This window comes from Hemitrygon akajei, chromosome 3 (assembly GCF_048418815.1).
Source record: "Hemitrygon akajei chromosome 3, sHemAka1.3, whole genome shotgun sequence".
NCBI classification, from domain to species: Eukaryota; Metazoa; Chordata; class Chondrichthyes; order Myliobatiformes; family Dasyatidae; genus Hemitrygon; species Hemitrygon akajei.
This window is the reverse complement of record NC_133126.1, coordinates 135,942,971-135,955,397: the sequence shown is the minus strand read 5'-3', so window position 1 is coordinate 135,955,397 and position 12,427 is coordinate 135,942,971. Positions and strand designations below refer to the sequence as shown.

Genomic DNA, 12,427 nt, shown 5'->3' with positions numbered 1-12,427 from the left:
TGAGAATATCTATGTGAATTTTAGAATGTATTTTACACATTATCAATCCGTTTAATAATCCAAATCCCTGTGGAAATTTATGGCCAGTTAGCTGACAACAATTTTGTACAACAATGTTAAGGGTGAAATTATAGAAGATAGAATTCACTTTGATTTTATTTGACCAAGATTTTTAAGAAGCACCATTGCAGATTTTAAAGTAAACTTTCACCTGTGGTTCTGCATCGCTCTAAAATAAAATGTATTTTGAACATCAGTATGTTGGAATGTCTATCTGCTAGTTGTCACTTAGCCGATTCCAGGTGATGAATGGAGGAGGCTGTTGTTGCATTTCCATCCTGCAGATGCTTTGTAATTCTATTATCACTCTCCTATAAGAGGCAGTGATCAATGATTGAATTTTTTTTGAGAAATCTGCTTTAAAATTTAGTCCCACTTTCAATAACTTTTGATTACTCTGTGATCAAAAACAAGAGTTTTAATATTTCAGCCTCTACTCAGAGCCTCTGCCAGCTCCCTCAGCTGGATGTATTTTCAGATTAGCCAGAATCATGTTTCCTGGATTCAATTTCTGGGCAATTTTCAATATGCAGAAAATCACACAGAACCAAGGTCAGGGGTTGAAATTTGAGGTAAAATTAAAAAAAAAATCCAAAACCTATTGATGTAGTCAGAAGTTCAGTAAGTTCTATCCTGTCCTTAATTGTCCCCTTTTCACGTAAACCATTTTTTGCTATTTCTGTGTAGTTTTATGAACATTGTTGAACATTCCAACAATATTTTGCTTTTCATTGTTTAAACTAAGTTCATTTATCTGACATTAATTGAGAAACTAATGAGCCTATTTATTTTATAGGTGGAAAATTTCTTTCCTGAAGTACGCCAAAACAACACAGAGAGCATGCCTTGTAGAAGGTAGCAATGCAGTGTTTCTGGTTCAATTTTCATAATATCTTAGCTTTGCTGTTGCATTGATCACAGATGTCAATAGAACAAAATGTACAATGAAGGCTAACCTAAACATATTTATATATTTCTACCACAGATCATCAGAAGCATATTTGCTAATGTACAGAAAGGAGAACATGAACAGCAATCAAGGTATAAGGTCTTCCATTCTGATATGACATTCATTAGTTCTTATTCAGGAATAATGAAGCCACTTACATTCAGATTCAGCAACCTGGATCAGGCTATCAGGGTCAGGCTGATAAATGGCAAGTAACATTTGCAGCACAAAATGCTAAGCAATCTAATGTGAGAGAATCCACATACGATTCCCTGATTTTTCACTGATGAACCCACCAAAATCAATATCCTGAGGGATATACCATTGACCAGAAACTATACTGGATTGTACATATACACAGCATATCTGCACGACCACTGTGTTGCAGGGGCGAAGAATCTTGCGACAGGTCACACACCTTTCAACTCTCCAAAGCCTGTCTACCAAGACTACGATGGAATACCCTCCACTTACCCGGGTGAATGCAGCTTCATAAACATTTGAAGCTCAACAGCATAGGGGTTATAACAACTCTCTTGATAAGCAACCCCCCCCCCCCCAACATTAATTCACCTACTCCTCCACTAGTGCACAATAAAAGCAGTTTGTATCGTCTCCAGGATGCATTGCAGCAACTCGCCAAAACACCTTCTAAACCCATAACCTCCAGCTGAAAAGACAAGGGCAGCAAAAGCATAGGAAAACAGCTACACACCATCCTGACTTAGCACTTCATAGTCACTGAATCAAAATCCTGCAGCTCTCTGGCTAACTTCATTAACAGGACTGCAAAGGTTTAAGGCAGTTCACCTTCTCAAAGAGGTTAGGGATAGACAATTAAATGCTGGCTTAATCTGTAAAGCCCATATCCAAGATCAAAGATCCAAAATTTAAGTTTATTTATCAAGCATACATCAAAACATGCATGGAAATGCATCATTTACATTGACAACCAACACACCCAAGGGTATGCTGGGGGGGGGGGGGGGGCGCAGCCCATAAGTGTCGCCACACATTCTAGCGACAGTATGCCCACATTGCTTGGCAGAATGTATTAGAAAATAAATTTTAACAAATGCACCTATCTTTCTTTCAAATGTGAGAAAAGCATCAATCAAGTTCAGTGCTAAGAATACAGAAGGGTGGAAATACTCAGCAATTAGGAGGCATCTGTGGGAAGAGAAGTAAAGTTAATGTTTCGGTTGAGGATCTATGACCACAGCTGAGATAAGTTAGAAACGGCCGTGCTTCTTGTGTTACCTAAGTTTTTCTTAATTTGCATTAAAAGGCCTCTTCACCCTTCCTGGCATGTGAAAGTTTAAAAAAAACACAAGTGCTGGAAATCTGAAATGAAAGACAAAGTGTTCAAGAAAACTTGACATATAGAGAGGTAATTCCACCCAAGGGCAGGACCTCCAGGGTTGTGACAGTCAGGAAGGGAAAAGGGGTTAAGGAGCCAGTGCAGAGTACCCCTCAATAACAGGTATATCACCTTGGATACTAGCGGTGGGGATGACCTAACAGAGGAAAGTTACAGTGGTCGTGTCTCTGGCACTGCCTGCCTCTGTGACTCAGAAGGTTGGGCGGGAAGAGGGAAAGAAGAGGCACACTGTGCTGATAGGGGAATGGACAGGAGATACTGTGGGTGAGAACGAGATTTCCAGACGGTATGTTGCCTCCTGGGTGCCAAGATCTGGGATATCTTGGATAAAGTCCTCAGCATTCTTAAGTGGGAAGGTGAACAGCCAGAAGTCATGATCCATGTGGGTACCAATGACGTGGGTAGGACGAGTGACGAGCTTCTGCATAGGGAGTTAGGTGCTAAGATAAAGGGCAGGGCCTCCAGGGTTGTGATCTCAGGATTGCTACCTGTGCTATGTGATAGTGAGGCCAGAACTAGGAAGATTATACAGTTTAATATGTGGCTAAGAAGTTGGTGTAGGAGGGAGGGCATAAAATTTTTGGATCATTGGTCTGTTTTACAGGGAAGGTGGGACTTGTACAGAAGGGATGGTTTGCATCTGAACTGGAAGGGGACTAATATCCTAGTGGGAAGGTTAGTTAATTCTGCACAGTGGGGTTTAAACTAGAGTTTCAGTGGGATGGGGTCTAGGGTGCCAGGACAGTTAGTGGAGAGGTTGTGGAGAGAGATGTTGGTAAGACCTCGAAAAAAGTTAAGAATCAAAACATTGAGCAGGGTGTGAGTAGTGTTCTCAACGATGTATATTAACAATGCAAGAAGTATAGTAGGAAAGGTGAATAATAATGCTGAAGATGAGGCAGCTGGATTTCAAACAGAGGCAATGTATCATGAGGAGAGGCTGTTGAGAGGGCAAGATTGCAGTCAATAGTATGAGTTGCAATGTAAAAGGCAGACAAAGGGTGAATGCAGAACTGAAGGTCATGGGGGACTTCAATATGCAAGATGTTGGAGTCGATTATTAAGGATGTGGTCTCAGGGTACTTGGAGGCATATGATAAAATAGAACATAGTCATCTCGGTTTCCTCAAGGGAAAATCTTGCCTGACAAATCTGTTGGAATTATTTGAAGAAATAACAAGCAGGATAGACAAAGGAGAATCGGTTGATGTGTACATGGATTTTCAGAAGGCCTTTTTACAAGGTGCCTCACTTGAGGCTGCTTAACAAGCTATGAGCTACTGGTATTACAGTGAAGATTCTAGCATGGGTAAAACAGTGGCTGATTGGTAGGAGGCAAAGAAAGGGAATAAAGGGAGCTTTTTCTGGCTGGTTGCTGGTGACTAGTGATGTTCCACAGGGGTATGTGTTGGGACAGATACTTTTTATATTATATGTCAATGATTTGGATGATGGAATTGATGGCTTTCTTAAGAAGTTTGTAGTCAATATGAAGACAGGTGGAGTGGCAGGTAGAGGAGCAGAAGTAGAGAGGCTACAGAGGGACCTAGACAGATTAGGAGAATGGGCAAAGAAATGGCAGATGGAATACAGTGTCTGGAAGTATATGATCATGCACTTCGATAGAAAAAAGTGAAAAGGTTGACTATTTTCTAAATGGAGAGAAAATACAAAAATCTGAGGTGAAAAAGGACTTGAGTCCTTGTGAAGGATTCCCTAAAGGTTAATATGCAGGTTGAGTCTGTGGTGAGGAAAGCAAATGTGATGTTAATATTCATTTCAAGAGGACTAGAATTTAAAAGCAAGGATGTAATGTTGAGATTTATAAGGCACTGGTGATGCCTCACTTGGAGTATTGTGAGCAATTCTAGGCTGCATATCTTAGAAAGGATGTGCTGAAACTGGAGAGAGTTCAAAGGAGGTTCACAAAAATTATCCCAGGATTGAATGGCTTGTCATATGAAGAGTGTTTGATGGCTCTGGGCCTCTATTCATTAGAATTCAGAAGAATGAGTGGTGACCTCATTGAAACCCATCAAATGGTGAATGGCCTTGATAGAGTGTATGTGGAGAGCATGTTTCCTATGGCAAAAGAGTCTAAGACCAGAGGATGCAGCCTCAGAATAGAGGGGTATCCTTTTAGAATGGAGATGAGGAATTCCTTTAGCCAGAGGGTAGTGAATCTGAAGAATTCTTTGCCACAGGTAGCAGTGGGTGCCAAGTCTTTATGTGTATTTAAGGCAGATGTTGACAGATTCTTGATTAGTCAGGGCATAAATAGATATGGGGAGAAGGCAGGAGAGTGGGGTCGAGAGGAAAATTGGATCAGCATGATGAAATAGTGCGGCAGACTCAGTGGGCCAAATGGCCTAATTCTGCTCCTATATTTCATGGTCTTGTGGTCTTAAAACCTATCAGATCAGCCAGTATTTGCAGAAGGCAAAACTTGCTGTTTCAGGCAAGTGCCATTTATCTAATTTTTAGTTTTTAATTTAGATACAGAATCTTGTTAGCAGTTGTTCCGGGCAGTTAAATGCAGCCAAATTTCTGTTGACCCATATTCAAATATTTTCATGAAGTTCTTGTCTGTTTTAAGCAGACATCTGCAGCTTCCTGATTACAAACATTGAGAAAAAGTAGTTTTCAGCTGGTAGCTAACCCAACACATTTTAACTAGTCAGGTGGTGTTAAAATTAGCGTCATTCACTTTGCAAGGCACATGTTTCACGATTAACGAGTTTGACCATATTGAACTTAATTCAGCACTTTCATATATTTGTTTATACCTTTCACCATGTCATATTTCTAGATATCACTAATGCAGATGAGGGAGCTGAAAGAATCAAGGCACAAAGAGTACATGATGGAATAAGCAACTATCAAACAGAAACAAACGACAGAAGGAAAATGGCAGAGTGTGAAAAAACAGAAGAAAATCAAATGGAAGGTCTGCCTAGAAAACGACTTAAAAAAAGCAGCATCCTCGGTTGTTTTTCTGGGTAGAATGATGAAAGGGAAATTAATGAATTGAGCAATAGAAAACCGCATCATCCAGTTTCTTCAAAATAATTTTGTATTCATATGGAAATTCACAAGCAAATTGTTTGAGTGATTTACTTAAGCCAGATCTGCACAAGCTTTTTCCTGGTTCATTCATAATTCATTGATTCTTGTCCTTAATCTCTCACTTACGAGTGCCTGATTTGGCAGAATATATAAAACTTTTAGCCATTTTAAAGTGCAGGTTTAATTTATTGTTGACCAAGCTTCTGGTCATTTGCCCACACATATCCTATCGCTCAATGTTAATATTTTATCTTGATAATATTCTGTGTAATGCTATAATTTCCAGCTCTATGAGAGGTGCGATATGAACTGGAATTCTGGTAGTGTGTTTGTTAGTTTCAAAGACTTGATTATTTTCTTCTTTTTAAAAATATAACAACTAAATGGCTTGACAATGAACAGTTGACACTGACAGTTGGGCTGATGGTAGGTCGAGAAAAGGGAAAAACAGAGGGCTATTTTAAAGGAGCAACTTTTTCACCATACACGTTTACTCATTTTAAGAATTTGCTGTGTTCTGTTGGTGTAACATGTAACAAAAACAACATTTAACAATTATAAAGAATAATGAATTTTATAGATATATATATATAATCACCCTTGTTAAGATTTGTACTCCTATGATGTATCACTCTGTTCTGCTCTCAGCCTATTTGGATTTGAGTAAAGGGCTTTGTTGTTCAACTTGGGAATCTTGTGTCAGCCAATCAAGATGGTGGAATTGGGTAAAGGTTCTCGAGAACATTGGGTCTGGAGAGGTCTTTATGATGGACTCTGGTGTGGGTCAAAGTGTTTTTGGCGGGAGCTGGGAGAAGACAGGAGGGTAGATGTCTCTATTCACAAGGTGCTTTGTGCAGATGAAAGGCTTCATGGAGGAAGGATGAATGCGCGTGAGGGGGAGCCCATATGTTCGAGATGAATTTCGAGCGACACTTGGAACGTGGCGCTTGCTTTCATGCAGACTGAGGGTCCAGCGTACGAGTTAAAGACAACTTCACGATGTGCTCTGACTTGTCACATTTCACTGTTTAATTAAGATGGTTCCTTATGTTCTGTTTTCTTTTTTTAATAACTGGTACTCACACAAATTGGGGTTCAGGTGGGCATAAAAACATAGGAGCAGGAGTAGGCCATCTGGCCCATCCAGACTGCTCCACCATACAACAAGATCATGACTAATCTGACCATGGACTCATCTCCACTCGCTGCCTTTTCCCCATAACCCCTAATTCCCCTACTATGCAAAAATCTATCCAACCTTGTCTTAAATATATTTACTGAGGTAGACACAGCTGCTTCATTGGGCAGAGAATTCCACAGATTCACTACTCTTTAGGAAAAGCAGTTCCTTCTCATCTTATTTCTTTCCTAAATTTACCCCCCCACCCCAGTATCTAGAGAAAATGTCCCCTAGTTCTAGTTTCATATACTAGTGGAAACAACTTTCCTCCCTCTATCTTATCTATCCCTTTCATAATTTTATATGTTTCTGTGAGATCTCCGCTCGTCCTTCTGCGTTCCAGTGAGTACAGACCCAGGTGACTCGATCTCTTCTCACAGTCCTGATTCCAGGATTCAACCTGGTGAGCCTGCTCTGCACCGCCTCCAAAGCCAGTATATCCTTCCTCCAGAAAGGAGACCAGAACTGCACGCAGTTCTTCAGATGCGGCCACACCAGTACCCTGTGCAGTTGCAGCATAACCTCTCTGCTCTTAAATTCAATCCCTCGAGCAATGAAGGCCAACATTCCATTTGCCTTCTTGATAGCCTGCTGCACCTGCAAACCAACCTTTTGTGATTCATGCACAGGCACTCCCAAGTCCTTCTGCACAGCAGCAAGCTGCAATCTTTTACCATTCAAATAAAAATCTGATCTTCCATTTTTCCTTCCAAAATGGATGACTTCTTTACCAACATTGTACTCTATCTGCCGGACCCTTGTCCACTCACTTAACCTATCTACATCTCTCTGCAGACTCTCTGTATCCCCTGCACAATTTGCTTTTCCACTCACTTTAATGTGATCAACAAACTTACATACACTACACTCAGTCTCCTCATCTTAACGTATATGGTGAACAGTTGTGGGCCAGCACCGTTCCCTGCAGCAATCCACTCACCACTGATTGCCAGAGAAACACCCATGTATCTAAACTTTCTCCTTTCTATTGGTTAACTAATCCCCTATCCATCCTAATACATCACCCCCGTCTCTATGCATCCTTACCTTATAGTTAAAGTCTTTATGAGGCACTTTATCGAATGCTTTCTGGAAATCCAAGTAAATAACATTCATCTGTTCCCCTCTATCCACTGCACTTGTTATATCCTCGAGGAATTCCAGTAAGTTTGTCAAGCAGGACTCACCTATGCTGACCTATGCTTCATCTGCCTGATGGATCCATTTCTTTCCAGATGATTTGCTATTTCTTCTTTAATAATAGCTTCAAGCATTTTCCTAGCTACAGATGTTAAAACAACTGCCCTATAGTTACCTGACTTTTGCCTACATCCTCTTTTTGAACAGTGACATGAATTTCACTGTCTTCCAATTCATCAGGAGCTGTCCAGAGAATTTTGGTAAGTTATCACCAAAGCCTCGACTATAACCTCTGCCATTTCTTTCAGTACCCTGAGATGCATTCCATCAGAATCAGGGGACTTGTCTATCTTTAGGCCCACAAGTTTGCTCAACACCAGCTCTTTAGTGACAGCTATTGTATCAAGGTCCTAACCTGTCATTGCATCCATGTCATCTCTCTGGAGACAAATACAAAATAGTCATCCAAAGCTTCAGCCATATCCTCATTACCCAATAGCAATTCCCCTTTCTCATCCTCCAAGGGACCTATGTTCATTTTGGCCACCCGTTTCTGCTTTATATAATTATAAAAAACTTATACTAGCACAAAATATAAAAACAGATAGTAAATTTTCATAATCTATCTTCCCTTTCTTTATTGCTCTTCATTGCTATTTAAATTTTCCTCAATCTTACAGTTTACCAATACTCTCGGCAACTTTGTACACATGAGCTTTTAGTTTGCTGCCTTCCTTTAATTCCTTAGTTATCCATGTCTGGCTCTTCCCACCCTTACTGTCCTTGCTTTTAACCAGAATATACTTTTGTTGAGCACAGTGAAAAATCTCTTTGAAAGTCTTTCACTGTTTCTCAATATAGCATACCAGATAGCCAGAGTTCCGAGTCTACCCTATCCAACTCCTCCCTCATCTCTTTGTAGTCTCCCTTGTTTAAGCATAATACACTGGTTTTCCATTGAACTATTGCACCCTCCATTTCTATGAAAAATTCAATCATACTGTGATCACTCTTTCCAAGTTAGAAACTACAAGAATGCTAACTTTCATAGCACAGGACCAGATCCAAGATAGCATGTTCCCTTGTAGGTTCAGTAATATGCGGTTCAAGCAAGCTATCACGTATGCATTCTATGAAGTCCTCCTCAAGACTGCCTTGACCAACTTGATTCACCCAATCTATGTGCAAGTTAAAGTCATCAGAACTGCTGTTCTATTCTTACATGCCTCAGATATTTCTGTTTTTTGCCTGTGATACTGTAATGTTATTATTCAGTGGCCAATAGCCAACTCCCACCAGTGATGTTTTTCCCTTTACTATTCCTAATCTCTACCCAGAATGATTTAATATTCTGCTCCTTAGATCTTGGATCATCTCTCACTATTGCCCTGATGTTATCCTTTATTGAGAATGCTGCCCCACCCCCTTACCTTCCCGCCTATCCTTCCATATTACCTGATATCATTGGATATTTAATTTCCAATCATCTCCACCCTGCAACCACATTTCTGTATTGGCTTCTAAATCATACCCCTTCATACAGATTTATGCCATGAGTTCACTGACCTTGTGATGATTTCTATGGGCATTCAGATTAAGTGCCCTTACATTCATTGTGCCTTTAAAATCCAGTAATCTTTGTTTCTTATGTTCTTGACTTTCCTGCACTCCACACTTTCCTCTTTTTTAAACTTAATTTTAATGTATCTTTATCCACACTTTACTCTTTTACATTATCCATACTTTTCCAGTCTGTTGAACCTACTACCCAGCTATTTAGTTTAAATCCCGATTCACAACCCTAGTTGTGCAATTTGCAATTCCAACCTCATGGGTTTGGCGGAACCCCAGTCACATCTACCTCAGACATACAGAGTCTGAAACATAGAAAACCTACAGCACAATACAGGCCCTTCAGCCCACAAAGCTGTGCCAATTATGTGCCAATTCACCTTAGAAATTACCTGGGGTTACCCATAGCTCTCTATTTTTCTAAACTCCATGCACTTAACCAGTAGACTCTTAAAAGACCCCATCATTTCTGCCTCCACCACCGTCAGCGGCAGCCCATTCCACACACTCACCACTCACTGCATTAAAAACGAACTTACCCCTGACATCTCCTCTGTACCTACTTCCAAGCAGCTTAAAACTATGCCCTCTCATGTTAGCCATTTCAGCCCTGGGAAAAACCCTCCGACTATCCACATGATCAATGCCTCTCATCATCTTGTACACCTCTATCAGGTCACCTCTCATCCTCCGTCACTCCAAGGAAAAAAGTCTGAGTTCATTCAACCTAGTTCGCTCAACCTATTCTCATAAGGCATGTTCCCCAAGCCAGGCAACATCCTTGTAAATCTCCTCTGCACCCTTTCTATGGCTTCTACATCCTTCCTGTATGGAGGCAACCAGAATTGAGCACAGTACTACAAGTGGGGTCTGACCAGGTTCCTACAGTACATAGCTGCAACATTAACTCTTGGCTCTTAAACTCACTCCCACGATTGATGAAGCCAATGCACCATTTGCCTTCTTAATCACAGAGTCAACCTGCACAGCTTTGAGAGTCTTATGGATTTGGACCCCAAGATCCCTCTGATCCTCCACACTGCCAAGAGTATCACCATTAATACTATATTCTGCCATCATATTTGACCTACCAAAATGAACCACCTCACACTTATCTGGGTTGAACATCTGCCACTTCTCAGCCCAGTTTTGTATCCTATCAATGTCCCACTGTAACCTCTGACAGCCCTCCGCACTATCTACAACACCCCAACCTTTGTGTCATCAGCAAATTTACTAACCCATCACTCCACTTCCTCATCCAGGTCATTCATAAAAATCATGAAGGGTCCCAGAACAGATCCCTGAGGCACACCACTAGTCAGCAAACTCCATGCAGAATATGACCCGTCTACAACCAGTTGTTGCCTTCTCTGGACAAGCCAGTTCTGGATCCACAAAGCAATGTCCCCTTGGATCCCATGCCTCCTTACTTTCTCAATAAGCCTGGCATGGGGTAATTTATCAAATGCCTTGCTGAAATCCATATACACTACATCTACAGCTCTACCTTCATCAATTATAATTAGGCTCGTAAGGCACAACCTGCCTTTGACAAAACTATGCTGCCTATTCCTAATCACATTATGCCTCTCCAAATGTTCATAAATCCTGCCTCTCAGGATCTTTTCCATCAACTTACCAACCACTGAAGTAAGACTCATCAGTCTATAATTTCCTGGGCTATCTCTACACCCCTTCTGGATTAAGGGAACAACATCTGAAACCCTCCAATCCTCCAGAACCTCTCGTCCCCATTGATGATGCAAAGATCATCGCCAAAGGCTCAGCAATCTCTTGCCTCACTTTCCACAGTAGCCTGGGGTAGATCCTGTCCAGTCCCATTGACTTATCCAACTTGATGCTTTCCAAAAGCTCCAGCACATCTTCTTCCTTAGTGTCTACATGCTCAAGCTTTTCAGTCCACTGCAAGTCATCCCTACAATCACCAAGATCCTATTCTGTAGTGAATACTGCAGCAAAGTATTCATTAAGTACCTCTACTATCTCCTCCAGTTCCATACACACTTTTCTACTGTCATACTTGATTGGTCCTATTCTCTCACATTTTATGCTCTTGCTCTTTATATACTTGTCAAATGCCTTGGAGTATTCCTTAATCCTGTCTGCCAAGGCCTTCTCATGGCCCCTTCTAGCTCTCCTAATTTCATTCTTAAGCTTTTTCCTGCTAATCTTATCATCTTCTAGATCTCTATCATTACCTAGTCTTTTGAATCTTTCGTAAGCTTTTCTTCTTGACTAGATTTACAACAGCCTTTGTACATCATGGTTTCTGTATTTTTACTCCTATTAAATATTTCCCTGGGGGTCAGACAGGCGATTCTCTGGATGCAGGAAAGAAGCACAGATGATAGTTTGCCTCCCAGGTACCAGGGTCCAGTATGTTTTTGATCACATCCACAATATCCCGAAGTGGGAAGGAGAACAGCCAGAGGTCGTGGTACATATTGATACCAACGACATAGGTAGGAAAGGGGAGGAGGTCCTGAAAACAGACTACAGAGAGTTAGGAAGGAAGTTGAGAAACAGGACCTCAAAGGCAGTAATGTTCGGATTACTGCATGTGCCACGTGACAGTGAATGTAGGAATAGAATGAGGTGGAGAATGTGTGGCTGAGGGATTGGAGTAGCGATTCAGATTTCTGGATCATTGGGACCTCTTTTGCGGCAGGTGGGATTTGTACAAAAAGGACAGGTTGCACTTGAATCCCAAGGGGACCAATATCCTGGTGGGGAGGTTTGCAAAGGCTATTGAGGAGAGTTTATACTAGAATTGTTGGGTGAGGAGGGAACTGAACTGAAGTGATGGAGGAAGGGGCAGTTAACTTACAAATAGAGAAGGCTCAGAGACAGTGCAAGAGGGAGGATAGGCAGGTGATAAAGAAGGAATGCACTCAGACAAATGTTTTAAGATGTGTCTATTTTAACGCAAGGAGTATTATGAACAAAGCGGATTAGCTTAGAGCGTGGATCAGTGCTTGGAGCTATGACGTTGTGGCCATTACAGAGACTTGGATGGTGCAGGGCAGGAATCGCTACTTCAGATGCCTCAAAAAGG

At 41.1% G+C, this 12,427-nt stretch overlaps 1 protein-coding gene across 3 annotated transcripts in view; it reads left to right on the top strand.

Moving 5' to 3' along the window:
• LOC140725437 (ubiquitin carboxyl-terminal hydrolase 47-like) overlaps positions 1-6,140 on the top strand; it is a 32,844-nt gene extending 26,704 nt beyond the window's left edge. For all 3 annotated transcript variants that reach the window (XM_073040895.1, XM_073040894.1, XM_073040893.1), the window contains 3 exons: positions 857-915; positions 1,046-1,101; positions 5,200-6,140. In XM_073040895.1, coding sequence (XP_072896996.1) covers positions 857-915; positions 1,046-1,101; positions 5,200-5,393 — 309 coding nt within the window. In that variant the 3' untranslated portion in view covers positions 5,394-6,140. The remainder of the gene's footprint in view (positions 1-856; positions 916-1,045; positions 1,102-5,199) is intronic.
• Positions 6,141-12,427: the final 6,287 nt, after the last annotated feature.